Source organism: Amblyraja radiata, chromosome 32 (assembly GCF_010909765.2).
Source record: "Amblyraja radiata isolate CabotCenter1 chromosome 32, sAmbRad1.1.pri, whole genome shotgun sequence".
Lineage (NCBI taxonomy): Eukaryota > Metazoa > Chordata > Chondrichthyes > Rajiformes > Rajidae > Amblyraja > Amblyraja radiata.
Window position 1 is genome coordinate 18,654,219 of NC_045987.1, and position 27,762 is coordinate 18,681,980.

At 39.8% G+C, this 27,762-nt stretch overlaps 1 protein-coding gene across 5 annotated transcripts in view; it reads left to right on the forward strand.

Moving 5' to 3' along the window:
- Nucleotides 1-27,762, forward strand: part of LOC116991065 (myomegalin-like) — a 108,391-nt gene that overhangs the window by 39,428 nt on the left and 41,201 nt on the right. For 4 of the 5 annotated variants that reach the window (XM_033049401.1, XM_033049404.1, XM_033049405.1 and 1 more), the window contains exons 14-29: nucleotides 2,012-2,182; nucleotides 3,249-3,365; nucleotides 4,199-4,336; nucleotides 5,430-5,609; nucleotides 8,652-8,846; nucleotides 11,681-11,872; nucleotides 13,252-13,375; nucleotides 14,961-15,106; nucleotides 15,219-15,335; nucleotides 16,350-16,478; nucleotides 16,569-16,669; nucleotides 17,546-17,682; nucleotides 19,657-19,809; nucleotides 23,483-23,598; nucleotides 23,719-23,856; nucleotides 24,384-24,476. In XM_033049401.1, the coding sequence (XP_032905292.1) occupies nucleotides 2,012-2,182; nucleotides 3,249-3,365; nucleotides 4,199-4,336; nucleotides 5,430-5,609; nucleotides 8,652-8,846; nucleotides 11,681-11,872; nucleotides 13,252-13,375; nucleotides 14,961-15,106; nucleotides 15,219-15,335; nucleotides 16,350-16,478; nucleotides 16,569-16,669; nucleotides 17,546-17,682; nucleotides 19,657-19,809; nucleotides 23,483-23,598; nucleotides 23,719-23,856; nucleotides 24,384-24,476 (2,247 nt within the window). The remainder of the gene's footprint in view (nucleotides 1-2,011; nucleotides 2,183-3,248; nucleotides 3,366-4,198; nucleotides 4,337-5,429; nucleotides 5,610-8,651; nucleotides 8,847-11,680; nucleotides 11,873-13,251; nucleotides 13,376-14,960; nucleotides 15,107-15,218; nucleotides 15,336-16,349; nucleotides 16,479-16,568; nucleotides 16,670-17,545; nucleotides 17,683-19,656; nucleotides 19,810-23,482; nucleotides 23,599-23,718; nucleotides 23,857-24,383; nucleotides 24,477-27,762) is intronic. The other variant, XM_033049403.1, reaches the window with a different exon arrangement.

Below are 27,762 nucleotides of genomic sequence, written 5' to 3' on the forward strand. Positions count from 1 at the left end.
TTGGTGTCCATTCTGGAGCATTTTAAGTTATTTTTCACTGTCGCCATAACAAATGTAATGAGAATCCCCATATTTTCTGGGGGTTTTCCAAAGTCCCCAAGTGTATCATGTACCAAATAATTATTTTGAAATCCTGTCCTTGTTGTATGAATATAGCCAGCTGCTTTGTCAGATGGTTTTTGTTATTGAGAGTTTAAAAATAATTCCAATTGGATATGTATCCTACAAAGCGAATATTATTTCAAATATTTTCTAATGGTTCCCCAAATTATCTGAGGTAATGTGTATATCAAACTCAATTCACATAATGAGCTGTGTTACCTTTTTACATTAACTAGACTTACCTACTTTGCTGCATCTTCATATTTCAATTTATATTACGTTGTAATGTTTTAGCTTCATCTAAATTCAAATGAAACTTTACAAGTTGCCATAAAAACTAAAAGATTTTGAGGAGAGAATTGCACCTCCTCCATGCCATTCACACACTTGGAATATCCAGCAAGCTTTTCTGTCATGTAGGGAAAGGTGATAGACAATTTCAAATTAAGTAGATCTTATTGTCATATGCACAAGGATGGTGGAATATAATGAAAATCTTGCTTGCAGCAGCATCACAGGCACGTGGGCTCTGACAAAACACAAAAACAGTAATTCTACAAGTCTTGAATTTGCACACATCAGCTTGTGCAGGATATGTGCCTGGATGGTACTTCCAAAAGATGATTAAAATATTAGCCAGGATATGAGGAAAATAAGTTGGAAATGTTCCCAGTGATTATTCTTGCTTAGGGACTCGTAGTACCTAATTTTCCAAATCGCCTCTCCTGAAATCTTTAAGATACCAGAGTCTCATTCAATTTGTGAGCCTTGGCTGTGAATCTTTTTTGTAATTAAAAAAAAAAAAATCCATTAAATTTTTTTTAAGGTAGCACTAAATTCACGATATTTCAGTCTTTTTCTCAACATTCAGATTCAAGATTCAGATTCAACTTTAATTGTCATTGTCAGTGTACAGTACAGAGACAATGAAATGCAGTTAGCATCTCCCTGGAAGAGTGACATAGATTTATTTATTGAAATCATATTCTATTTGCATGCATACTGTCATAGTGTTTTTCCTGTGGGAGGAGTGTCCGGGGGAGGGGGGGGTGATTGGCAGTCACCGAGGTACATCTGCTTCGCTATCTCCTTTAATGCTAGGGTTTTCTGAAAGTCTCGTTGATTCTGCCCATGTGTGTTCAATACTTCTGCAATATCCAGGACAAAACAATAGATAAGTAAGGACAAACAAACTCATAATTTTTAACCTGAAAAGGAATACAATAATAAAGCCCCCCTCACCTGTATCCACCTATCACTTACAAGACCCCTTTCTCCCCACTACCCCATCCCAACTACAATTGGACTGAAGAAGGGTCGCAACCCAAAACGTCGCCTATCCGTATCTTCCAGAGATGCTACCTAATCCACTGAGTTACTCCTGCATTTTGTGTCCTTTTTAAACTATGCATTAAAGCTTTGAACGAATTTTCTCCTTGTAAGCACTTGGATAATGTTCATATTTAAATAACTTCCAAAGACGCACTTAATGAGTGGATTACTGACATAATACCATCATTCCTCACTTAGAAGTGCGGCAGAAAAATGTGAGACTTTTTCCTTATTCTCATTCATCAAAACATGATAAAAATATTTTTCTGATATCCATTATACATTGGAACACTATCTTTATTTCAATGCCTAGGGAGAAAAGATTCTCATTCGACAATCTAAGTAGTCTAGCTTCAAATTTTATAATGAATCTAAATGAACAGCAATGTAAATTTTCTATTTTCACATTTAAGTTAATCCTTTTGCTAACAGCATATGGTTTTAGTTTTGTGTATCACAATGCAAGAGTCCCTATTTTAATATTAGGTTTCAGAAATGTTTCTGTTATGACACTTCCTTTGTCTCAAAGTGCGTTTAAAAAAAAAAAAAAAAAAAATGTTTGTCTCACTGTTTGCAGGATATTCAAAACCACATTCAGAAATTGGGTGCTGAGTTGGCGGAGAAGGATCATGCCATGGAGCACCGGCGCCAGTCTCTGCTAACAGAGAACAAACAGAAGCTGCAAAGCCTGGAACTGGTTATTGAGCGGTTAACAGATGGCTTAAACAATAAAGATAGATTACTTCAGGTGTGGGGCAGCAAAGCTACTGTGAAAAAATAATCTAATTGGATAAAATTGGAACTGTCATGATAGTTGTATAATTAACTTTTTGTAAAAAAAACAATCTGAAGAATTGCTTGTGAATAATGTGTCAGTAATGGCCTTCACATCTTAAGCTATCAGTTGAATATATTACCGAGTTGTAAACTTGAGTCTTTACCTTTTGTTGGAATTGATTCATACCTGTCTATATGTGAGCAGAACTGAAAAATACATTCCTGCCATTCTGCTCAATGATATCCAGCCAACTAGATAATACCATTAGCATTTTGATCAGAATGACCAATGAATAAAATGTTATAGGGGCAGAATGTGCAATGTTATTTTAAGAATGAGTAAATAAAATGGTATCAATATACATTTGGCCTCCATTAACTTTGTATACACTTTTGCCTTGGTCCCCATTGTGTGTGTAATTGAGAATCTCTTTTGCACCCTTGGGCCACTTTAAAAATTCTTACTTGCTTCACCACCCTCCCCTGCTGATAAATAGTTCATTCTAGGTTGCACTGCAGCAAGCCACATATGAAATTGCACATTGCACCTAACTGACCAAATTATAATTGGGGAAGATTGTAATAAGCTGCAGTGTGTAATTCATTGAGAGAAACATCAGTTGCTATCTCTATTAAAGAGTTTAATACCTTAATTGACTCATTTACATGTGGCCAAGGTTTTGTCTTGCTAGTGGACATCACATTTTACACATGCATTAATTTTTCAATGGGAGAGAAGTAAGCCGTGCAAAATTTAGTTAGTGTTTCCATCTTGATATTCAAGTCTGTCAGTGGGGATTTGATCCTACAACCTTCACATCAATGCTGCTGCTACTTGAATGTCCCCAGTGTGAGATAACATAGACCCATTTTGGATGCAATCCTTGGAAACAAATTGACACTGCGAAGAGGCATCAGTGACTAGCAGGGGTCAATAATTAAAAGCAAGTACAGCTCAGCTTTTTTTTTTCTTGTAGTTGCAAAATCTTAGTACTGATCACTTTTTTCCCCTCTTCCTTTCTCTCCACCCACACCAGGAATACACAGAGCTGCTAAAAGGAGTTCCACAAACAGGAGATCGGAGTCCTGGTGGAAAAGATGCTTTGATTGCTAAACTACGTGATCGTCTGAGGGAGAAAGATGGGGCTCTTGAGGTATTCCCTGCAGTGAATTCTATATCGGCGAATTCAACATTGATACCATAAAAATAATATTTATCAGAATATATTGCAGCAATATACCATACTATATTCCTTGGTGCTCAGGATGCTGTGAGATGATCTTATAGGGATGTATAAAACATTATAGGGATATATAAAATTGTGTGGGGAATGGATGGGGTGAATTTTCCACAGTAACTTTTTTTCCCTGGGTAGGATCCTCAAGAAGCAAAGGGCATAGGTTTAAGTTGAGGGGGAAGAATTTAATACGAACCTGAGAGGCAGTTTTTTCACACAGAGGATGGTGGGTATGTGGAACTACTTACAGAAGAGAGGAAAGTATATAACAATACTATACAGACCTTTTGGACAGGTACATGGATAGAAGGTGTTTATAGAGGACTATGGGCAAATGGAACTTCTTGGTCGTCATGGATGAGTCGGGCTGAAGAATCCATTTCCATGGTTTGAATTCAAATTGAAACGGACTGGTTTTGCCATTTAAAACAAAAATTTCATTGGATGTCTGAAGTATTACTGAGACATCCAGACCAAGCGCTCCCTATCTCATTCTGGTGCATCTGGTATAAATTGGTCTTACATTGCTAATTTAAGGAGAGGAACATTTTTTTTGCTGCTGGGATCCTGTGATGATGTGCCACCCCTGCAAGTGCTTGTGTGCTGATGCTATCTGGAAGTATGCTGTAGTTCCATCACAGTATCTGCACTAAAATATTTTAATTTTGTTTCAGAATAAGTTTATTACTTTTTCACATTCACTTTTTTTCATTCACTGAACTTTTTTTTAATTCCTCTACCATTTAAAGCAAGCCATTGATCAAAAACATGCAGCTATTGATGAAAGGGAAAACGAGATTCAACAGCTACATCTAGCTTTGAGAGAAAAGGAACACAATTTTGATCGACTGAAGAGTCTGCTTGCCAGTCATGAAGAAACAATTAATGTAAGCATTTTTACTGAGGCTGAAAATATTGACAGTACAAATAAGCTGCTTTGTCCATCAGCTTCAAAGCTGCCTAAAGCAACTTTCTCTGCTTTGTTGAAACACATTATTTGTGATACGAACCTTTATCGCTGTCATTTTTGGCGAGTATAAAAAAAATTCACATTTGTGAAATTTAACATTTGTATGTAAAACAATCTGATGTTAGTCAGGAGAGGCAACAGCTCTACGTTGGTTTCAACAGAAAGATTTAAAAGGACCTGAGTGGCAAGTTTTTCCACAGAAGATGGTGCGCACATAGAGCAAGCTGCTAGAGGAAGTGGTGGCGGTGGGTACAGCTATGGTATTTAAAAAACCACTTGGGTAGTGGATAGGAAAGATTTGGATAGATATGGGCTAGGCACAGGCAAGTGGGACTAGCTTGGTTAGGCAACTTAGTTGGCGTGGACAGGAAACGCCACCAGGACTGTGTTTGTGCTATGTAGCTTTGTAATTGATGCAGAGATGTGGACACGCCTGAGTTGGGATGTACTTACAGGATTAAACCCTGTGAGTACTCAAGGATGAAGGACAGGCTCAAGAAATGCTGAGACCGTCCACTATAGGCATCCATGTACTTTAGGCAAACATGTTAAAAATGGGTTTAAAACTATAATATACTCCCAAATTGTATTTAGTTACTCGATATGTGATCTGACATGTGGGTGTCAGCTTAGACTATTGTAGCATTTATTTGAAAGTTTATTTTATAAAGAATAATGTTTTTTTAAGAATAAAGTGGGATTGGAATGTTTGTTAGTTTTTGAGGCCTGCTTTTTAAGAGCGATGGTTTAAGTCCTTGATAAGACATTTAATGTTTTGATGATCAGTATTGTGGTCAGTCTCTTCATCTTTGTCTCCAACCATAATGGTTGATTAGTTTATGACTACATTGACTTGATTCATATTCCCAAATCTGTAGTGTTTAGAGACAGCGTTGAAAAGGAGTGCTATTTTCTAAACAGATTCATGTTTCTTTTGTCATGACAAGTATAATTATACCAATAAAGCTTCTCCCTCAGATTAATCCATTAATTTTCCTTTCTTATTGAAGAGTCTGGATGGTACGATTAAAGAAAAAGACATAGAGCTGCAACATTTTGTAAATACGTGCAAAAGTTTGCAAAGATTGAAACAAGAGCTGGAAGACAGTCAACTGCAGGCACTCCGTGAAAAGGATGCTATTATTTTACAGCTGCAGCAATCCCTTAAAGAAAAGGCTGACAGTTTGGAGGTAATTGATCTATAAATGAAAGTTGATCACGAGCATGGAAGAGGGACATTGTTCAAGTTGAGTCTGTAAAGGCTCCACTGCGGGGCATTCCAGCTGGCCTGACTGCCCAGCCTTCTCTTCTGCACGCATAGAACTGTTTCTATTCTGTTAACCAGTTTCAGTATTATGCTGCTTCCTTTTTCTGACCCAATTTTCTTTCCATGCTGCTGCAGCCTCTCTTGGATCGATTAAAAATTTCAGCGTGGAATTGTCCTTCAGCCTGCCAAGTCCACGATGACTAAGAAAGAACTGCAGATGCTGGTTAAAATCGAAGGTAGACACAAAATGCTGGAGTAACTCAGCGGGACAGACAGCTGAGTTCTCTGGAGAGAAGGAATGGGCGACGTTTCGGGTCGACCCAAAATGTCGCCCGTTCCTTCTCTCCAGTCACGCTGAGTTACTCCAGCATTTTGTGTCTACCTATAAGTCCACAATGACCATCTATCACACGTTCATACTAGTTCTATGTTCTCCCACTTCTGCACCCACTCTCTACACTCTAGGGCAATTTACAGAGGCCAATTAATTAACCTACAAACCAGGACCTGGGAGGAAACTGCAGAATCCTGAGGCAACCTTTGCAATCACAGGGAGAGCATGCAAGCTCCTTATCGACAGTCAGGATCAAACCTTGTTCTGGGCTAGTAGCACTACCAGCTGTGCCACTGTGCTGCTCGTTTATTGCATCCATTTTGAACTTAATTCAAACTTTATATGGCACCTTTTCAAATGCCTTTTGAAATTCCCCATACTGCAAAATTTGTATTTCTCCCCATTAAACTTCTTTTACTTCAAAAAAACCCTCATGATTGACAAATTGTAATAAATCCATGTTGGCTTTCTCGAATCAATCCAAACTTTTTCAAGAGACAACTAATTCTATCCCTGTTTTACTGTTTCTGGAACTTCCACCACTGTGGACGTTGAGCTGACCTCAGTCTGTGGTTACTGAGTTTATCCCTGAAGCCTTTTTCGAACAAAGATTGAACATCTGCAGCTTTCCAGTGCTTAGTCACCACTTCCCAAACTGAAGACGTTTTTTGAAAATTATGAGCAATTCATCACAATTTCCTCCTTCCTCCCCTCAGCAGCCTAGAATGTTATCCAAACTGAAGCGGATGATTGATCCATTTTATGGACAGCTGGCTTTTTTAGTACCTATGAATCAAATTTTAGCACCATTATCAAGAAACTGATATCAAGTACTAATTTAGCATTTCAGACGCAGCCGTTGACTTGGAGTAGATTGTTTTTCCTTTTTACCTCATTTCTCATCAGCTCCACTGCTCTGACAGCCCACATCCTGTTCATATGACAGGAATACTTGTAGCTTCTCTTTTCTGTTTGCTGCTGGGTTTTACATGCCCTCTACCACCTATTTCCTTTTTTCAACTTCCTCTCTTATGTTTCCTGCAACATTTGCTCCTCTTTTTAAAAGCAAAGACAATCTATTCCAGTTACAGTCTTTCCTGCCATGCTTTAATATAAATTTACCCAGAGTAGATAATTACTCGTCCTTTAAAATTCTTTCTTCTCCATATGGCTGTTTTTTACTCATTTTAGATAATATCCTTTTCCATGAATGTATTTTATTTTCCTCCCTGTGGTCTGCCTTTTTAGGCAGTCCTCTTTGGGCTTGAAAAGTGTGTTAAGAAAGTTAGTCATAGGCTTGTACAGCACAGAAAAATTACCTTTGCCTATGTCCTATAGTTCTTGATCCCCTATCTTGGGAGAAAAAGACTGCATTTACCCTGCATCTATTCTCCTCATCATTTTATACATCTCTATGAGATCACCCCCTCAGCCTCCTGCGCTCTAAGGAATAAAGTCCTAACCTCTCAATCTCTCCCTATAGCTCAGGCCATCAACAGCCTCAACTCCTGGCACATCCTCGTAAATGTTCTCTGCACTCTCAAGCTTTATGGTATCTTTCCTAGAGCAGGAAACTGCATACAATATTCAAAGTCGTCCTTGCCAGAATCTTGTACAACTAACTGTGGTGTAATGTCCTAACTTCTATATTCATTTCCCTGACTGTTGAAGGCCATCATGTCAAAAGCTGCCTTTACCACCTTTATACCTGGGATGCCACTTTCAGGAAGCTATGTATTTGTACTCCCAAATACATTTAACCTGCACTGGTCCCATTTCCCCAGGAAAGTGAAGTCCTCTTCTCGCATCTTCTCTCCAGCTATGCATTTATCTGTGCAATTCCATTGAAGATCCTTGAAATGGGGAAGTTGAAAAATGCAGGTCCTGCATGATGAAATGAAAATGAATGATATGACTAATTATAACTTGGCTGTCCATGCTGCTACATTTTACTTTGAAAATGCTGTAACCAGATCTTATCAGTAAATCTTTTTTTAAATGAGAATTTCTTTGTAATTGGGCCTTTCCCTGCTTTGATCTCTCAGTAATTCTGAAAATGTGCTTTCTGCATCATCTTCGAGAAAATGTCCACCTGCCTGCCCATAGCAACCTCTCACTGGTAACTTTGTGAATGCAACAAATTCTATTCTACTAATGTTAATTCAGAGATCAATATTCCTCGGGCCATTGGGGTAAATCCCTGCTCTGAAATAATAATAGTGTAGTGAATGTGTGCTCTTAAAGTGGAGTGTCTTGGTTTAATGCCGCTTCTGCCAGCAATATGGGTCTTCCCGCATTTTCAGCATCATCTTCCCCCTGCTCTGACAGTGTCACCTCGCTCTCAGTATCACCTAGATTTTAGCACTCAGATTGCTTCTACGTGTAGACTTGTATCTACAACCTGTGAACTTGAGATACAAGAGTGCTACTTGCTGCTACAATTGGCATAAATCCGATGTTCTCCAGTGTTTTGGTGCAGGGCAAAAACATAATTTTCAAACAGCTATTCAATCCTTGGAAGATAATGTACTATCACAGTTGCATTAATTATTTGTTCTGATTTGAAGGAGATGGGCAGTTGATAGAGTTCTGGCTTGATATTTATCCCCTTGTTTTTATTTCCAAATTCAGGAGATGACAAACACGCTGTTGAGCCAGTCTCACTGTGGCACCAAGGACCTGGCTGAGCATTTGAATCAGCGCTTAAAGGTACAGGAGAAAATGCTGGAGAATGCTTGGGCAGAGAGGAAGAAGCTGAGCTCAGAGCATGAAAAGGAGATTGAGGAACTCTTGGACACAATTAACAGCAAGGATCAGCTCCTCAGGGTATGTGGCTCAGAAGATGTAAAATAGAATTCAAGGCTTAATTGCTGAATACTTTTATAAGGGTTTTTATATAATGCCTTTAATTATCAATGCTTTTTGGTGGTTTCATAAATATTGTGCTTTTTGATGTCACTTTTTGTGTTGCTGTAAAACTATTTTGTTCTTTGGCCTGTGTTGTCAGCAGGATAATTATATCTGCCAGGTGTTTTATAACAAGGTAATGAATAGAGCCAGGATTTTGCCATAAATGCCAAGTGCCTTTTCATGCCTTTTTTGATGATTTCAGGAAGATAATGCCTTTTTCACGATCGAGTGCCTAAATCAGCCTTTTTTGCCGTTTTATCGTAACTTACAAGAAAATTTACACCACCGGGGCAAAACCTGGGTGTAAGTGGGTGTTAAGTGGTGATTGAAGAGAGGTGCGTGGGAAAGGGTCCAGTCTTTGCAAACTGGAGTCATGCTTTAAGTTGGTGTGAAGTGGTGATTGGGGGAGGAGTAGGTGAAGGGTCCAGTCTTTTCAAACTGGAATCAAGCTGTGAGTAGGTGTGAAGTGTTGGTTGGGGTTACCAGGGTTAAGCTTCTGTTTATCGAAACTGCAGTTGAACTCGTTCAGGTCGTTGGTCAGCTGACGATTGTCCAAGGAGCGGGGGTTTCTTCTTGTAGCTTGCGATTTCTTGCAAACCCTTCCACAGTGAAGAAGAGTCATTTGTTGAGAACTTGTTCCTCAACTTCTCAGAGTACCTTTCCTTGGCAGCTCTGATTCCTCTTCTTAGCTTGTACTTATAATAATAATAATAATATCTTTTATTGTCATTGCACGTCAGTGCAACGAGATTTAGTATGCAGCTCCACTGATGTACAAGAAAGGTAAATAAATACAATACATAAATAAGCAAGCTGAATTGATTGATGTGACCATCTGAGGGAGACTATCCAAAGGGGGTGGGTGGGGGGGCACTCATTAGGGCCGGTTCAGAGCCGCTATAGCTCTTGGGATAAAACTGTTCCTGAGTCTGGAGGTTCGGGCGTAGAAGGCCTTGTAACGTCTGCCGGAGGGAAGTAGTTGAAACAGACCGTGGCAGGGTCTGCCTGTAGAGGTCTGCATCCCCTTGGCCTGCCTGTAGAGGTCTGCATCCCGCTCCTGTAGGATCTACCCTTGCAAGCGTCAAAAATGCCTAAAGTCAAGTCAACACCTTGTAAAAAAACTGAACGATTTGGTGAGAGTGTATGGGAGTGATATATTCTCTACAGACAACTGTGTACTGTTTTGCAATGCATGTGAGAAAACAGTGAATCATGAGAAACAATATTTCTTCTCCATGCATGTACAGACAGCTAAACACAAGTTGGTGGCAGAGAAGCAGAAGGTAGGAAATACGCAAGCTTGGCTCCTCACAACATTTATTGCTGGCTCCAATCGCATATCTGAGTTTTCGAGTGATCTGTGCAATGCATTCATTGATGCTGGAATTCCACTGTAGAAATTGGAAAGCAAATCTGAGGTTTTTTAGGGAAATACACAGAGGAACATATACCAAGCGAGTCATCATTACGGAAAAATTATGTTGACAGCAACTTCAACATTGTTGTGCAGAAAATTAGAGATGAAGTTGCATGCAACAAAATATGGATCCCAATAGACGAGATAACTGATGCTGTGGGGAGATTTGTTGCCAATGTGGTCATTGGTGCACTGGAGGCAGGTCAACCATCAAAGGAGTATTTCTTGACATCTGAGGTATTGGAGAAGTCAAAGATCTGAACTATTGCTCAGTTGTTTACATCTTCACTTGCTGTACTTTGTACTTAAAGTTCCTGGCGATGTAGGTGAAGACATACAAGGAAAATGTGAGAGGGTGATTTTAGCTAACAAAGATCTTGAAGAAATACAAAACCTAGCTAAAATTCTTAAAGGTAGTTGTAATGCACAAGATATCGACATGAATGTAGAGTTTGTAGCTTGTTTCAGGTATGCATCAGTAATCCCAGCTGTGGTAGAAAGAGGTTTTTAACAACTGTAGCATATTCTGTCTGACAGACGGCATAGTTTAACACCAGATAATTTGAAAAAATGCTGGTAGTTATGTGCAATCAGGCAACTTTGGTAATTTAATGTAGTATACCTTTATAATTATCATTTTTAACCATATTCTGGTGGTGGAAATAAATGCCTTTTTATGCCTTTTTTGTCAATAAATGCCTTTTCATGCCTTTTTTTTGTAATTTTATTATGCCTTTTTGCCTGCCTATTTCAGAGATTTTTAGCGCCTAAACATCCTGGCTCTAGTAATGAATGTCAAACAAGTCCAATCAATCTCTCAACTCCCTGAACCCAGCATAATAGCAGGAATTATTGGCATTATACTGAGTCAACACTTTTCCTCTCAAGGAGGTGTTTGTTACAGAAAATACAGGTTCATCAATGTTTCCTAATTGTTGAAAATTTGATTTTTGTCACATTCTTGTTACCTGAAGGATGTTTATGGCGTGGGATAATTAACTAAACATCTGTCTATACTGCAGTAAGTGACTGTGATGGATTTTACAGACATTATTTATGCATAACTATACATCACGGTGCACTTTATGACAGAAGATTATAGGGAGATGTTGCTTTAGTTTCTATCTCATTTGCTCTGGGATGCTTTCTGAGTAAAGGACTTTGCGTGCTATTCAATAACTGCAGTGAGTATTATGACTTTCAAGTATTTATGAGCTTTCAAGTTGTTGACTTTTGCAGTGTTGTCAATAAATATTCTTCAAAATTGCAACCTATTGCTGTTTTCCTAGAATTTGATTACTGAGCATTTATAATTTTATAAATTTATTTTTAGGAGGCTTCGGAGTGTTCTAATAGCCGTTTGTCTAAACTCAGTCAAGAGATTGAAGGGTTAAATCGTCAAAATGTTGAGAAAGAGAAACCCGCTTCAGTGTTGGCGAAACACGACCCCATGGTAAACCAAGATCTGACACTACAAATGGTGCAGCTTAAAGCTGCTTTGGATGAAAAAGATAAGATCATTCATGTGGGTATTGCTGAAACTGTACAAGTTCTTGCACATTGGAATGTTTTATATTTGTGCCCTCATTAGTGTTGTAACAAGTATTGATCTTGCTGATAAGCAGCTATAGTGTGACAGAAATCTAATTTTGTTCAGGATCAAAATAATTCTATTAAAGTCAGAAGCCAATTAATAAATTTGGTTGTTTTAGTTTCAAAATTAGGACTTAAAAAAAAAAAAAAAAGCCTTTATTTGTCATTCAAAATGTGTCATTTATTTTGTAAAGGCAAGAAGAGGTTCGAGCTCTTCTGAAACGTCAGGGTAAAGTAGAATCACAGTGTAGCCATGGCTCTGCAGTTAATTGTGGGAGCACTCCAGGGTTGCATGGAATTGTGATGGCCTCTGTCTTTATCATAGGTCGTAGGTCATAAGTGAAGGGAGCAGAACTAAGCCATTCGGCCCTCAAGTCTACTCTGCCATTCAATCGTGGCAGATCTATCTCTCCCTCCTAACCTCATTCTCCCGCCTCCCCACAACACTTGACACCCTTACTAATTAAGAATCTATCTCTGCCTTAAAAATATCCATTGACTTGACCTCCACAGCTTTTTGTGGCAAAGAATTCCACAGATTCACCACCCACTGACTAAAGAAATTCCTCCTCATCTCCTTCCTAAAGGAACGTCCTTTAATTCTGAGGCTACGACCTCTGATCATAGACTCTCCCACTAGTGGAAACATCTTCTCCACGTCCACTATATCCAAGCCTTTCACTATTTGGTAAGTTTCAATGAAGTTCCCCCTCATCTTTCTAAATTCCAGCAAGTACAGACCAAGTGCTGTCAAACACTCATCCTATGTTAACTCTCTCATTCTTGGCATCATTCTTGTAAGCCTCCTCTGGACCCCTCCATAGCCAGCACATCCTTCCTCAGATATAGTGTCCAAAATTGCTCACAATAACCCAAATTCGGCATGACCATCACCTTTTAGAGCCTCAGCATTACATCCCTGATTTGTATTCTACCCCTTTAGAATGCTGAAGAAAGATGTTTCAGGGAAAATGAACTTTAGGTTGCTGAAAGTCATTGCTAGACAACAGTACCATATGTGAAATTGGTCACTGGCAGTACATGGGCACCAAGTTTCAATGCAGTTTTTTAATTGTGATCTGTTCCATTGAAGGCAGTGGAATTGTGTATTGGGTGAGGAGCACAATTGCTTCCTGATACTTGGTGTCTCAACTGTTTACTGCAACCAATAAAAACTACTTCTATCCATCTTTTTATTGGAACTGGGGTAAAGTTGTCCATTGGAAACTTGCCATGTCATTGAATGACTTATTTGGTTTAATTTTCTGCAACTTATTTTTTGTACTAACTGCAAGTATCTTTCTTTAATAGAAACTGGTTGAACATGGGCAAAAAGAGAAACATTCACCCCCACGAGAAGCATTGAATTCCTCGCATGTTCTTGAGCTGAAACAAACGATACAAATATTGCAGGAACAGCTGCACGAGAGAGATGGTAGGTGGAGAGTCGTAGAATTGTATCACGGGGAAACAGGCCATCTTTCCATCTCCTACCTCTTTGTCTATCGCCGTCTTTGCCTAGGCAATTCAAATGTTCAGATAAACACTCAAATGCTGTCAGTGACCCAGCTTCAACCAATCTTAAGTGGATTCCAGGTACTTAACACTGGGTAAAGAAGGCCCCCCTCATATCCGCTCTAAATCTCCCCTCGAGACCTAGCTTCGCCAGCCCCTCCTCATAACTAAACTGGTTCATCCCAGGCAACATCTCCACAAAACTCCTCAGCGCTGTATGCAGCAATATTGCATTCTACTCATAGTGTGGTGATGTGTAGTAATCCATCTGAGGTCTGAATAAGATTTTATAAAGCATAACCTCCCAACCTGTATTCAATGTCCCGACTAATAAATACCAGTCATCCATATTCCTTCTAAACATTACCTTCGTCTTCCTACCTTCAAGGATCTCTGGATTTACCCCAGGGTTCCTCTGCACCTCAATACTCCCTAAGATCCGACCATTTACAGTGTGTTCTAGCCTCATTAGTAATTCCAGAATGTATTGACACATTTATCTGGATTAAATACCAACTGTAAAATTTTCAGCACATTTCACCAATACATTGATTACTCACTGCAGCCTAGGTCTCCCTTCCATGTAATGAAAAAATCTTCCAATCTTCATGCCATCCATGATCTTACTAATCTACATCCACAACCAAGTAAGTCACAATGCTAAGAGACCCAGCACCGATCCTTGTGGTTACAGGCATACAGTAGCAAAATCTTTATCCAGCCCTTGACATCCAGAGATCCCCACACGTGTAATCCTTTCGATTTTGCCCTTCCAATATCATGTTGGCCTTGAACATGCTATTTCTTCTTTGAATAGTTCCCACTGACTTATATGGAAGTAGGTGCTCCCAATCTATCTTTGCCAGGTCCTCTGTTCTGTTAGTGATATCGGCCTTGGCCCAGTTTAAGACATTTATTACTAGTCTGTCCCTTTCCTTTCCCATTACCATTGAAAATACATGGAGTTATGGTAACTATTTCCAAATTGATCCCCTGCTGACAGATCTCCACTTGATCAGCTACATTCCCAGGATAAGTCCCAGTAAAGCTCCTTCCCTTGTTGGTCTTTCTACATATTGTGATAAAAAACATCTCTACCAGACACACCTCAAATTCCAGCTCCTCTGCGCTAATACAATCCCAGTTAATATTTGTGAAAGGGAAATCCACCCTTACAATAACCATATTTATATTGCATTTCTCTGAATCTGCCAACATATTGTTTCCTCTATCCCCAGTTGATTATTTTTGAAAGGTTCGTAATGCACCCTTAACAAAACAATCATACCTTTTTGTAATGCTTCCTCCCCTTTTATTACCCACTCTCTTGCCTGAAAAATTCAATATTCAAGTAACAAAAGGAGGAGCTAGATACTAGATACTAGATACTAGATACTACATAGAGTCTATGATAATATTTGTGGCAGCTTCATGATTTCTATATTTGAAACGATGGCCCTTCTGACTCTTCTCTAATTAATATATTTCTGTTCTTTTGATCTTAGCTGAACTTACTCAACGGGATTCTGAAGAAGATGAGATTCGTGTACAAGTACCCCGACGTAAGAAGAGTTCATCCAATCTGAAGAAAGAGCTTGCCCAAAAATCTCGGGAATTGGATGCAGCCTTGAAGAAGGAAAATGAAGCAAAAGTACGTTTGCTGAGGCTTAATAAAAATCCAGGCTAATTTTTCACATAATTCTGTAATTGCCGTTTGGGTTTAAGCACAACTGAGGATTTATCTTTTCATCTCAATTTTGCAGATGGAAGTGATTCGACTCCAAGCTCTTCTTCACCAGTTGGAGAAAGATGCCCAATCACAGGTTGCAAATATTGAACAATATATCAAAGCTGTGCAAGTCAAGGATGAAATCATTAAAGTAAGATTTTCAGAGCTTCCCATTTTTTAGGGGTTTGTTCATTAAAGGCACTGGGTAGAGTGGGGTTAAATTAGATTTCAGAAAGTTTGGGACTATTTAAGGGGCTTTACACGATAAATACAGGGAGCATTGTTCCCTTGGTTGACCTTCCTAAAAATACTACAATTATAACAAAAAATAAACTGCTGAAAGATTTTGGCAACTCAAGTAGCATCTGTGGAGGCAGAGGGATGGTTAACTTTTTCAGTCAAGACACTGCATCAATACTCAGCTACTCGACCCTCTAAGTTCCTCTACCAGTTTGTTTTTTTGGGTCCAAATTCCAGCAAATTGGGTCTCCCGCGTTTATACACTAAAACTACAAGCTTGGGTTTAGGAGAGAACCAATTGTTTCCCTCGTTGGGTTGTCAAAGGTTAGTGCCCTTTACACAGAGAATTGAAATGCTCGTTTGTCAAGTTTATTTAGGATGGGGTAATAGATCATTCAATATCAAGGGAATTGAAGTTTACTGCAGTTGTTAGATCAGTCATTAGATTGAATGGAGAGTCCTATTTATATTTTTAGTTTGAAAGTTGATGCTATTTGGTTGCCTTAATTATAGTGAATTATCTCTATTTTCAGTTTTGGCATTTCATTTTTCCCTTGTATCCTACAAGATGAGTAGTTGGTTCAGAATTAAAGAGTGTTAGGTCAGTTTAATTTATAATGATCAGTGTAAGGGCACACTTGCTGTGTACCTATTAGCATTGCTGCCTTGTAGTTTAGATATTGCTGTAGTGCTAAAGTTGTCATAAATTATGGTTCCCAACCATAGTATTGTCAAAAAAAGAGTGCTCACTGGTTATTTTCATGTTGCTGTTTATAGAAACTTCTTGTGCATGTTTCCTTCATATCAAAAGTGAGTGCATTCCAAAAGTATCTAATTCCCCACATCCTGAAGTTATGCTGAGATCCTTTTGAAGTGTTGGTTTGCCCTTTTTGGAATGGTGCAGTTAATTTATTTGTTATCATAGGACCTTCAGCGTAGATTTGACTCCAATGAGATAAAGGGAACCAAGCAGTTGATCGTGCTGCAGGATGGTATCCAGACACCCGACTTTCTTCCAAGGGAGAGAACTATCATTGGAGGAGACGACCAGCAGGTTGATGCCCCTGTACATTTTTGTTTGTGTTTGGTAATGAAGCTGGAAGCATTTGGAAGCTAATTGCCATTTCTTTTCCAATCTGTCCAGATTCTCAAAGATCAGGAGTCGGAGGAAAGCTTGCTTCGTGCATTGAAGGCTGAGCAGCAACTCTACTCGAGACTCATCAAAGCAGTGAAAGAATCAGACGGGTAGGAAATTAATATATTTATCAAATATAGGTTTTCTAAGACATGAAACAGAACTTTGATCCTTCAAATATATATATTTTTCACAACCAGATAAGCTCACACTGCTGCTGCTGCCGTAATCTTTAATATCAAATATATTTTAGATGAGAAATTCCCGTGGGTAAACTTTATATCTTGAGCTTGATTGTAGCCTCCTCTGCAGCTTCCTCTGGCAACTCATTCAACTTACCCACCACCTTCTGTGTGGGAAAAGTTTCCCTTCAATTCCCTCTGGTTTTTGACTCCCCTGTGCTGAATAAACTGAATTATACGCCTGTCATGATTTAATGTGTCTCTATAAAGTCACTCATCAGCCTTCTATGCTCCTGGTGCAAAAGACCCTATCTCTCATTATAACTAATGTCCTCCAGTCCCGGTAATGTCATTGTAAATCTTTTCTGCACTCTTTCTAGTTTAATGACATCCTTTTTGGGATCTGAACTGTATGAAGTACTCCATGGTCTTACCAGTGCCATGTACAGTTGTAATATGAAATCTTGCACTCAATACATAAACTGATGAAGCCAAATGTGGCAATTGTCATCTTCACCCTATCTACCTGTGTCGTCACTTTCAGGTGCTATATACTTGTACCACAAAGTTTCTCTCAGGACCTTGTAATTTACTTCAAGTCCTGCCCTGGTTTAACTTATCAAAGTATGACACTTTGCACTTCTCAGAGTTAAATTCCAGCTGCCCATTGGCCCATTTTACTTGTTGATATAGATCCTGTTATAATAAAGAAACTAATTTTTGTGAATTCTTCAGCTGTAGCTGTATGAGCTGCTTTGTTAGCTCTGATTCCAATGACGTTGCTTTACTATAATTCTTGTTCAGTCGCAGTCAAATCCAAGCCTTGCAGATGGAGCTCACGGGCATTCAGTTGCTGAGGCAGCAACTTGAGGAAAGCATTCAAACCTATCGAGACCTGCAGAAGGACTTGGAACAGCAAATTCTGGATGCCAGAAGAAAAGGTGAGAAACCGATGGAAATATGGCAATGCATTGTGGATGTGGGCTGCAAACCAGTTTCTAGGGCTTAGAAGCTGAGAGGTTGTGCCAGAGAGGTGGCCATTCAGCTGCCTCTTCAGCTTCCTTCCCTGCCCACATGCACTGTCAGTTACTTCTACCCATCTCCTTAGGATATACAAGGACATATATACAAATATATATGCAGAAAAACTTCACAAAGATGTTATGGGGATTGGATGGCTTGTTATAAGGAGAGACTGGATAGGCGGGGACAGTTTTCCCTCAAGCAAAGGATGACCTAATAAAAGTTAATAAAATCATCAAGGTCCTAGCTAAGGTGATGGTCACAGAAGGTGCCAGTTGAACTCCTTGTTCATGGAAATTTGGGATATCCAAAATTTTGAGGAAATCTAAGTTTGCCTTTTATCAATTTTAAGTTTGGAGTATGCCTTTTGAAACTGCCTTTTTTTTTTTTTTTTTTTAGCTAAGTGCTTTAACTTTTTAGAATTCCATTTTCAGTACATTTGTCATACAGCACCAACTTGTCCATGCCAACTAAGATGTTCCATCTAAGCTAGTCCCATTGACCATATCTCTCTAAACCTTTTCTATCCATGTACCAGTTTAAGTATATTTTATATGCTGTAAGTATTTAGCCGAGATTGTGGTCTAGCCCTTTAATAACTCTTTTCAAGTTTTGCTTCTCAACACTTTTGCAACTAAACATACTTTTTCCTACTCTTGAGTCAAAGTTTCTGAAATCTTGTATCTCTGGATTCACTTCCTCAGTTCTTCATGTTATTTTAGTGTTTCCATGGTGAATCGTCAGAAATGAAACAAGTGATTACGGCATCGTATTAAAATGCTGAGATATGGGCGATTGATAGTTCGTTTGCACTTCTAAACCACTTCACAACTTCCACACAAAAATGCAAGTTACACACCAGGGCTTTATTTTAAACGCACTATCTCAAAAAACCTCTTCAAACACTTTTTTCCTAAACGAATCAAAATCTATTATTACGTAAGATATAGACTCGATTCCTGTTTCATGAGCAACCCTTCTGTTAATGAAAGCAGAAGTAGCACTAACCATAGGAAGGATTTGGTTAAAAACACCTGTTCAAAGAGATTGTTCAAAGACCACATAACGCTTTGTTTCACAATGTTATTTAAGGGACTAAACTTAAAACTGTTTCAGTGATTTTAAACAAGAAGCTCCACATATCAGGGGGAACAACACATTCAAGAAAATTGGAGAGAAAGGAAGCCTGAGAAATGGAGTATTTGTTCCAAGATAATTCCTGTTTTCTTGTTTAACTTGTTTATCTGTGGAATTCTTTGCGACAGAAGGCTGTGGATGCCAAGTCAGTGGATATTTTTAAGGCAGAGTTAGATAGATTCTTGATTAGTACAGAGTTAGTGTCAGAGTTTATGGGGAGAAGGCAGGAGAATGAGGTTAGGAGGGAGTGATAGATCAGCCATAATTGAATGGCGGAATAGCCTTGATGGGCCAAATGGCCTAATTCTACTCCTATTCCTTGACCTTATCTTTTTCAACCTCCGTTCCATGTATTTATCACTTGTGTGAAGGTGTAGTTCCTGATGTGGTTCTATTCCATTCATAATCCATGAAGCTTTATTCTGTTCCTTCAATTTAGTTTTGGTTCTGCTTTTTTCCTCCTGTTCATTGTCTTATCTACCTCAATTAGTTGCCTTTCTGCCTCCTTGTATGAATCGGGAACATTCTCCTTTTAACATTTGGGATCATTTTAATGACTTTTTTTGCATTGGCTCTGATACGATAGTATTCACTTATATTGTCTGAGGAATGAAATACACTAGTTAGTTGTAGTTTGAAGAGAACACTAAACCACTTGGAAAAATAGGAACAGTTGCTTTTTACTTTTGTAAGAGTCATCTGGCACTAATTGAGCTGTAAACATTGATTTGATTATTTCAAACTTTGTCCCCCAGATACGATTTCTAAAGTAGATGTGGTTGACTTTGGTGAGATCGAGTCTCTGAGGCACCAGTTAGAAGATGCCCAACGCTGGAATGTTTCTCTGCAATCACGACTTGGGCAGATGCACGCTAGAGCTGGTGGAGTGGGTGCAGCCAATGATTCGGGTATACCATTGCCTTCCCCTCTCTGTCATGGCTAATTAATTTGCACAAGATAGAGGTTTATGAAAGAACTGCAGATGCTGGAAAAATTGAAGGGAGGTAAAAAGCTGGAGAAACTCAGTGGGTGAGGCAGCATCAATGGAGCGAAGAAATGGGTGACGTTTCGGGTCGAGATCCTTTGTATTATATTGTATTGTATTCAAATTTATTGTCATTGTCTCAATTAGAGACAACGAAATGAATTTCCCTTTACAGTCAGTATCATAAAAATAAATAAATAATAAATAAATAATAAAACATAAAAAATAAAATAGAATTAGAAAAAAAAGCACAAACACAAAGTCCACGACACAACATAACACAATGGCACCAAGGTGAGGAAGGCACCATAGTCCAGCCAGCCTCCCCTCCGATCTTCCCAGATGTTCACCCGTGGTCGGGGCCTTCCGAGCACCCGCAGTCGCCACCCCGGGCGGCCCGATGCTCAGGCCCTCTCGCCGGGCTGATAGAATGCCGACGCCGAACCCCGACGGTGAAAATCCTCCTCAGCGGCCCGGACCTCCCGATCAGCCGCTTCCCACCGGAGTCCGCAGCTCCCGAGTCCGCATGCCCCCATGATGTTTGTCAGCGCCGCCCGCGTTGGGAGCTCTGCGAACCACAGCTCCAGGATGTCGGTGCCGCAGGCCCAGCACTCCGGGCTCCAGACGGCGATCCCCGGTAAGGCATCGCCAGCCCCGCGATGTATCAGCGCTGTCCCGCCGCTGCTGGAGCTCTGGTCGGTCCAGGCAGGAAAGGCCGTGCCAATCCAGTAGGTAGGCCGCTGGGGGGGGCGAGGACGCGACTCGAATAATAGTCGCGTCTTCTCCAGGAAGCGACTGAAGGACGGTATCCCCCTTACCGTACCCTCTTCCCCCACATCAAAACATTTAAAAAAAAATAAAAAACACACTTCAACATAACAAAAAAAACGAAAAAACAAAAAGATACCGGGCTGAAGGTGGAGGCAGCTGGCACCAGCGCCAACGGAAGTACAACATCCTTCTTCAGTCTGTGCTGGATAGCACAGTCTCGAATCGAAACATCACCCATTCCTTCGCTCCATAGATGCTGCCTCACCCGCTGAGTTGCTCAAGATAGATAGTCTTTGGGAAACAAATCAACATGCAGTACGTATTTCTTTATGGCTCTGGTGTGCAGTTCAAAAGTTGAAACCTTGCTTTACAATTATCATTGATATGCAAGTTTTTAAAAACATTTAATCAAAAAATTACAGGATGGAAGAAGGCCCTTTAGTCCGCAGACTCTGTGCTATCCAGCACGTACTTGCATTAATCTTATTCTCCCCGTTGTCCCCTCAACTCCCCTTAAATTCTATCACCTATTTGCACACTAGGGACATTTTAGTGGGCAATCAACCTGTCAACTCATGTCTTTGAGATGTGGGACAAAACGGGATCATCCAGGAACAATGTGTAAACTCTGGTGGACAGTTCTGGATTGCACAGGTTGCTGTTGGTGTGAAGCAACAGCTCTCCTGGCTGTGCTACTTGTGTTATCTCTGATAGAGTTCACTGGGTTCGGTGACATAAAACACAATTAGGTTTAGGTTTATATTGTTGCATGTTCTGAAGTACAGTGAAAGGCTTGGCTTTGCATTCTATCCAGATCAGATAGAACATACATAGACACAATCAGCTCCAACTCAAGTACAATAGATAGAGCAAAGGGGAAGATACATAGTGAAGAATATAATTCTCAGCATTGTAGCGCACCAATTCCTTAGACAAAGTCCAATGGGTTGGGGTGAATCAAGCTGTACCCTAGCTTATGGAAGGTCCCAGACGTTTGTCCATGACAGATCATTGGTAGCATTAATTCCATGGAATTTGAAGCTCTCAACAATTTTGTGATTGGTGCATGTACTCTACCCTACTTCCTGAAGTAAATAGTTATCTACTTTGTCTTGCTGACATTGAGGGAGAGGTTATTGTCTTGGCATCGTGTCACTATGTTCTTTATCTCCTTCCTGTACTCTGTCTCGTCATTGTCCATGATCCTGCCCACCACAGTGGTATTGTTTACAAATTTGTCGATGGAATTGGAGCTGAATTTGGCCGTGTAGTGTGAAGGGAATAAAATAGGGGACAGAGAACGCAAGTTAGTGGGCATTGGCGTTGAGAGTTGTTGTGGAGGGGGTGTTGTTACCTAACCTTATTGATTCAGGCCTGTGGGTCATGAAGTCGAGGATCCAGTGGCAGAGGGGGAGCTGATTCCTAGGTCTTGAGTATGGAGATGAGTTTGGATGGGATTATGGTGTTGAAGTCGATAAATAGAAGTCTAATGTAGACTAATGTCTAGGTGTTCTAGAGATGAGTTTAGGGCTAGGGAGATCGACTTTGGGCATGTTACAAAGGTAAACAATTGCAGGGCAATGAATATAAGTTGTTCAATCACGGAACTGAGAGCTATCTTTGATTCATAAAATTACACAGCATGGAAAAGGTCCCTTCAATCCAACTCGTCTATGCTGACTAAGTTGCCTAACCGAGCTAGTCCCACACTCCTGCACCTGGCCCAAATCCCTCCAAAACTTTACTTTCCCTGACCAAGTGTTTTTTAAATATTAGAATTGTACCCGCCTCTACCATTTCAATGGCACCTTGTTCTATAAACACACCACCCTGTGTGTAGAAAATGTTGGCCCTTTTTAAATCTTTCACCCCATGCAAACCTATGCCCTCTAGTTTTCAACTCTCCTACTCTGTGGCAAAGACTATGGCTATTCTTTTTGTGTGTCGCTCATGATTTAAAAAACCTCTACAAGTCACCCCTCATCCCACACTCCAGTCCCTTCAGACTGATGAAGGGTCCCCACCCAAAATGTAGTCTCTCCGTTCCCTCCACAGATGCTACCGGGCCCGCTAAGATTGTCCAGTAGTTTGTTTTTTGGTGCTCAGAGGGACTTGAGTATTCTTGGAAAGAATCGCTGAAAGCTAATGTGCATATTGAGCAAACAATTAGGACGTATGTTGGCCTTTATTGCAAGAGGATTTAAGCACAAAAATAAAAACTGCTCCAGTTATCTTTGATTTGATCTGCCAATCCTCCAGAAAGATATGCTTGGAATGAGTGCAATTAAGTTACATAATATTACTTCATTGAATGGAAAATTAGTCATGAGATGAAGATAAAGCAGAGTGGGCTTACAGTCTTGGGTTTAGAACCAATGACATGTCTCTTTTATGCTGATGTAACTCAGCAGGTCAGGCAGTATCCCGGGAGAACATGGATAGGTGATATTTTGGGTTGAGACACTTCTTTAGACTACATGTCTCTTTGAATTGTGCTAAATATCGGCCTGATGGGATAGATACAGAGTTGATGTTTCCCTGGCTGGGTTGTCTAGAACTATATGTCACCATCAACCTAAGAGGTTAGCCATTCAGAACAAGAAATTTCTTAATTCGAGAGATGAATCCCAAGGTGGTGTTGATTCTCACTCGCTGGATGTAATCACGGTCCAGATCGATTACATTTTTGGATGTTAAGGGAAATGGGGTTAGTTAGTGCAGGAAAGTTACTCTGAGTAAAAAGGATGACTGATTTTACAAAATGACAGATCAGGTGCACGGATACAATTAACCTCTTGTAACTTCTTTACATTGTTGCATTCTAGGTAACACTTTTACAAGCTATGGAGACCAGACCTCGTATCTCAGCATCTGCCTGGGCCAATTTGATGATTTGGAGCAGGAAATAGTAAATCTTTCTCTGCCAGAGCTCCGACAAAAGGTGAACCTTTCTGAATATGATTTATTCGGCTCATTCTGCAGATCTTGTGTTTTCTAATTACATTTTACACACAACAAAAATAGAAGATAGTTTCCTATTTATCCTCCTATAAAAATCCAGGTTATCGAACTGCTGAAGACCTTGAAAGCATTGCAAACCAACGACCAAGAGTTGCCAGATAGAATTAGTACGTCAGAGCGTTTTATTCTCAGCCCTAACAGTGAAAGAAAACTATACTTCCCATCAGTGCCTGCACAGGTAAAGAAACAGCTCTGTAATTACTTTGCATGTCTCACATTTTTCTGCTGCTAAAAGTATTTTGCTTCCAATGTTGTACACACAACTGCTGAAGTGGTACAAAATATTTTGGTTCAGAATTCAGTTCGACTTGGATAGAGAAAAAATGCATCCTTGTGATATGGATAAGTGTGAATTCTAAGAAATAGTATATTTTCTTAAATTGAATTGTGACTCTTATGTGTTTTAATGTAAGAGTATATTATGTACATGTAAACTTGGGCATGAATCCTGTTATGTAGTGATACATAGGACAAGTTTATCTTCTTTATTAACTTAAAATTGTTTGGGTGTTAAGTGACTTCTTTGAATGTTTGATTTAAGACTTGAAAAATCTGTTCGTTACTTTTTGTTCCAGGTCTTCTGGAATCCATTTTGCATCCAAGACATGCTTTCTTTTATACTTCAGTTATATATGCTATTGTTTACATCCATTTTCTTCCCTTCAAACTTCATTCTTTTGTCTCATCCCACTGCATGTCTCATAGCTTCTTCATCAAAGGCTGGAAGAATCAACAAAAATAAATGGAGACCTTCAGGAGCTGTCACAAAACCATGGCCAGCTTCAGGAACGCAATTTGGTAGGGCATTTTTTTCTCATTGAGAAATACACTAGGTTATTTGCACTTTTTTGTTGTAATTTATTGAACTCTTTTTAAGGTTTATTATGTTATCTATGAGTACTGTTTCCAGACTGTTGCAAGTAAGAATTGCATTGTTCTGTTTTCAGCACTTATGACAATTAAACACTCTTGATTCTCTCTTGACTCTAAAGATTTCTGGCTTTGCCCATTTCACTTAGGCTATTCCAATGTGGGTGTATTTGAATTTGTCTTTCATACGATCATAGAAATTTTGTACTGAAGAGTTCATCATGCCCAAGCCTATCAAAAACAAAACCGAGCTGGATCTTAGCTTCCAGTACTAAATCTACAGTGCATTGAGAAAGTATTTAGACCCCTTCACTTTTTCCACATTTTGTTACATTACAGCCTTATTCTAAAATTGGTTAGTCGTTTTTTTTAATCATCAATCTACGCACAATACCTCATAATATAAAAGTGAAAACAGGTGTTTGGTAATTATTGCAAAATAATTAAAAATAAATAACTGAAATATCACATTTACGTAAGTATTCTGACCCTTTGCTGTGACTCTCAAAATTGAGCTTTGGTGCATCGTGTTTCCATTGATTATCCTTGAGATGGTTCTACAACTTGATAGGAGTCTACAAGTGGTGAATTAAATTGATTGTACATGATTTGGAAAGGCACATACCTGTCTATATAAGGTCCCACCGTTGACAGTGCATGTCAGAGCAAAAAACAAGCCATGAAGACGAAGGAATTGTCTGTAGACCTCCGAGACAGGATTGTGTTGAGACACAGATCTGGGGGAAACATTTTTTGGAGCATTGCAGGTCCCGAAGAGCACAGTGGCCTCCGTCATTCTTAAATAGAACTTTGAAACCACCAGGACTCTTCATAGAGCCTGGCCAAACTGAGCAATCGGGGGAGAAGGGCCTTAGGATAGAGACTTACTAACATATTCAGGGAGGTGACCAAGAACCCGATGGTCACTCTGACAGAGCTCCAGAGTTCCTCTGTGGAGATGGGAGAAACTTCCAGAAGGACAACTATATCTGCAGCACTCCACCAATCAGACCTTTATTGTAGAGTGGCCAGACAGAAGCCACTCCTCAGTTAAAGGCACATGACAGCCCACTTGGAGTTTGCCAAAAGGCACCTAAACAAGATTCCCTGGCCTGATGAAACCAAGATTGAACTCTTTGGCCTGAATGCCAAGTGTCACGTCTAGAGGAAACCAGGCACCGCTCATCACCTGGCCAATACCATATCTACGGTGAAGCATTGTGGTGGCAGCATCATGCTGTAGGGATGTTTTTCAGCGGTAGGAACTGGGAGACCAGTCAGGATCGAGGTAAAGATGAACGGTGCAAAGTATAGAGAGATCCTTGATGAAAACCTGCTCCAGAGCGTTCAGGACCTCGGACTGGGGCAGACGTTCACCTTCCAACAGAACAACGACCTAAAGCTCACGTCCAAGACAACGCAAGAGTGGCTTTGTGACAAGTCTGTGAATGTCCGTAAGTGGACCGGCCAGAGCCGGACTTGAACCCGATCGAACATCTCTGGAGGGATCTGAAAATAGCTGTGCATCGACACTCCCCATCCAACCTGACAGAGCTTGAGAGGATCTGCAGAGAAGAATGGGATAAATTACCCAAATACAGGTGTGCCAAGCTTGTAGCGTGATACCCTAGAAGACTTGAGGTTGTAATCACTGCCAAAGGTGCCTCAATAAAGTACTGAGTAAAGGGTCTGAATACTTATGTAAATGTGATATTTCAGTTATTTATTTTTAATTATTTAGCAAACATTTCTAAACACCTGTTTTCACTTTTTTATTGTGGGCTATTGTGTGTAGATTGCTGATTTAAAAAAATGAATTTAATCCATTTTAGAATAAGGCTGTAACGTAACAAAATGTGGAAAAAGTGAAGGGGTCTGAATACTTTCTGAATGCACTGTATATCCAAGTATTACTGTGGTGTGGTGAAGGATTGCGCTTCACCCACATTTTCAGACTGTAAATTCCATACTGTTTTCTTGATGCTCTCTTCATTTCTTCCACCAATAACTTTAGGATTTTTTCTACTTGTTTTTCTTTTGCTGAATCAGATGGCTCCTTTCTTAAAACACAGCACTAGAGGAACTCAGCGGTCAAGCAGCAACTGGAAGGAAATGGACAGGTGACGTTTTATGTCAGGGACCCGCATCAATCTGAAGAATGATCCGTACCCAAATTATCACCTGTCCATTTCCTCCCAAATGTTACCTGATCCGCTGAGTTCCTCCAGCACTGCGTTTTGCTCAACATTCCAGCATCTGCAAACTTGTGGCTTCTTTCTTAGTCAGTCTTGACCCCTCATATTTTATGCAAATCTCTCCATGTCTGCCTCTTCCTATTTATAAAATTAAATAAAAAAACCCAATCCAATCTTTCCTCATGGTTTAAGATTTTCCTGTTCCAGCAATATCCTTGATCTCCCCTGCACCCTCCAGTACAAGTACGTTTTCCTTATAATGTGACTAGAATTGTAGAGGTGTTGAAGCTGTGGCTTAGCTGGTGTGGTTGCAACACATCCTGTGTATATACTCTTCTGTCTTTTTTATTAAATATAGCATGTGTGCCTTTTTAACTACCTTAATGACTTCCTACCTTTTAAGACTTCTGAACAATCGCACCAAGGTCCCTTTGTTCCTCTACACCACTGTATATCAATAAGCACGAGTAATGTTTTTCCACTTCATCAAGTAAGCAATGAACAGGCCAAGCCTATCAATGGTTTGTGTAGTGTACATCATAATTTTACTTTGTCTTTTATTGTTTGAAACTAAGGTGCACATTAAAGGTTTAGTTTAGAGATGTAGCATGGAAATTGGTCCTTTGGCCGACTGAGTCCGAGCCAATCACCTGTTCACACTTGTTCTATGTTATCCACTTTTGCTACCACTCAAACCATACATTTGGGGCAATATTCAATGACCAATTAATCTACAAACCCATACGCCTTTAGTATGTGGAAGGTCACAGGGAGAATGTGCAAACCTCAGAGACAGCACCAAAGTCAGGTTCAAAGCAGGGCATGGCATTGTGAGGCAACAATTCTACCAGCTGCTCCACTGTGCCATCCTTAAATTGTATGTTCCAAAGGAAATTGTTTAGTATATGAATTATTTGTTGAAACATAAGTTAGGATATAGATTCCCTTGTAGTATTTCTATCATCACCAGCCCCATTTTCTTTCTGGGGGGAAACTGATCGGAGTTGCAGTTGGACGAT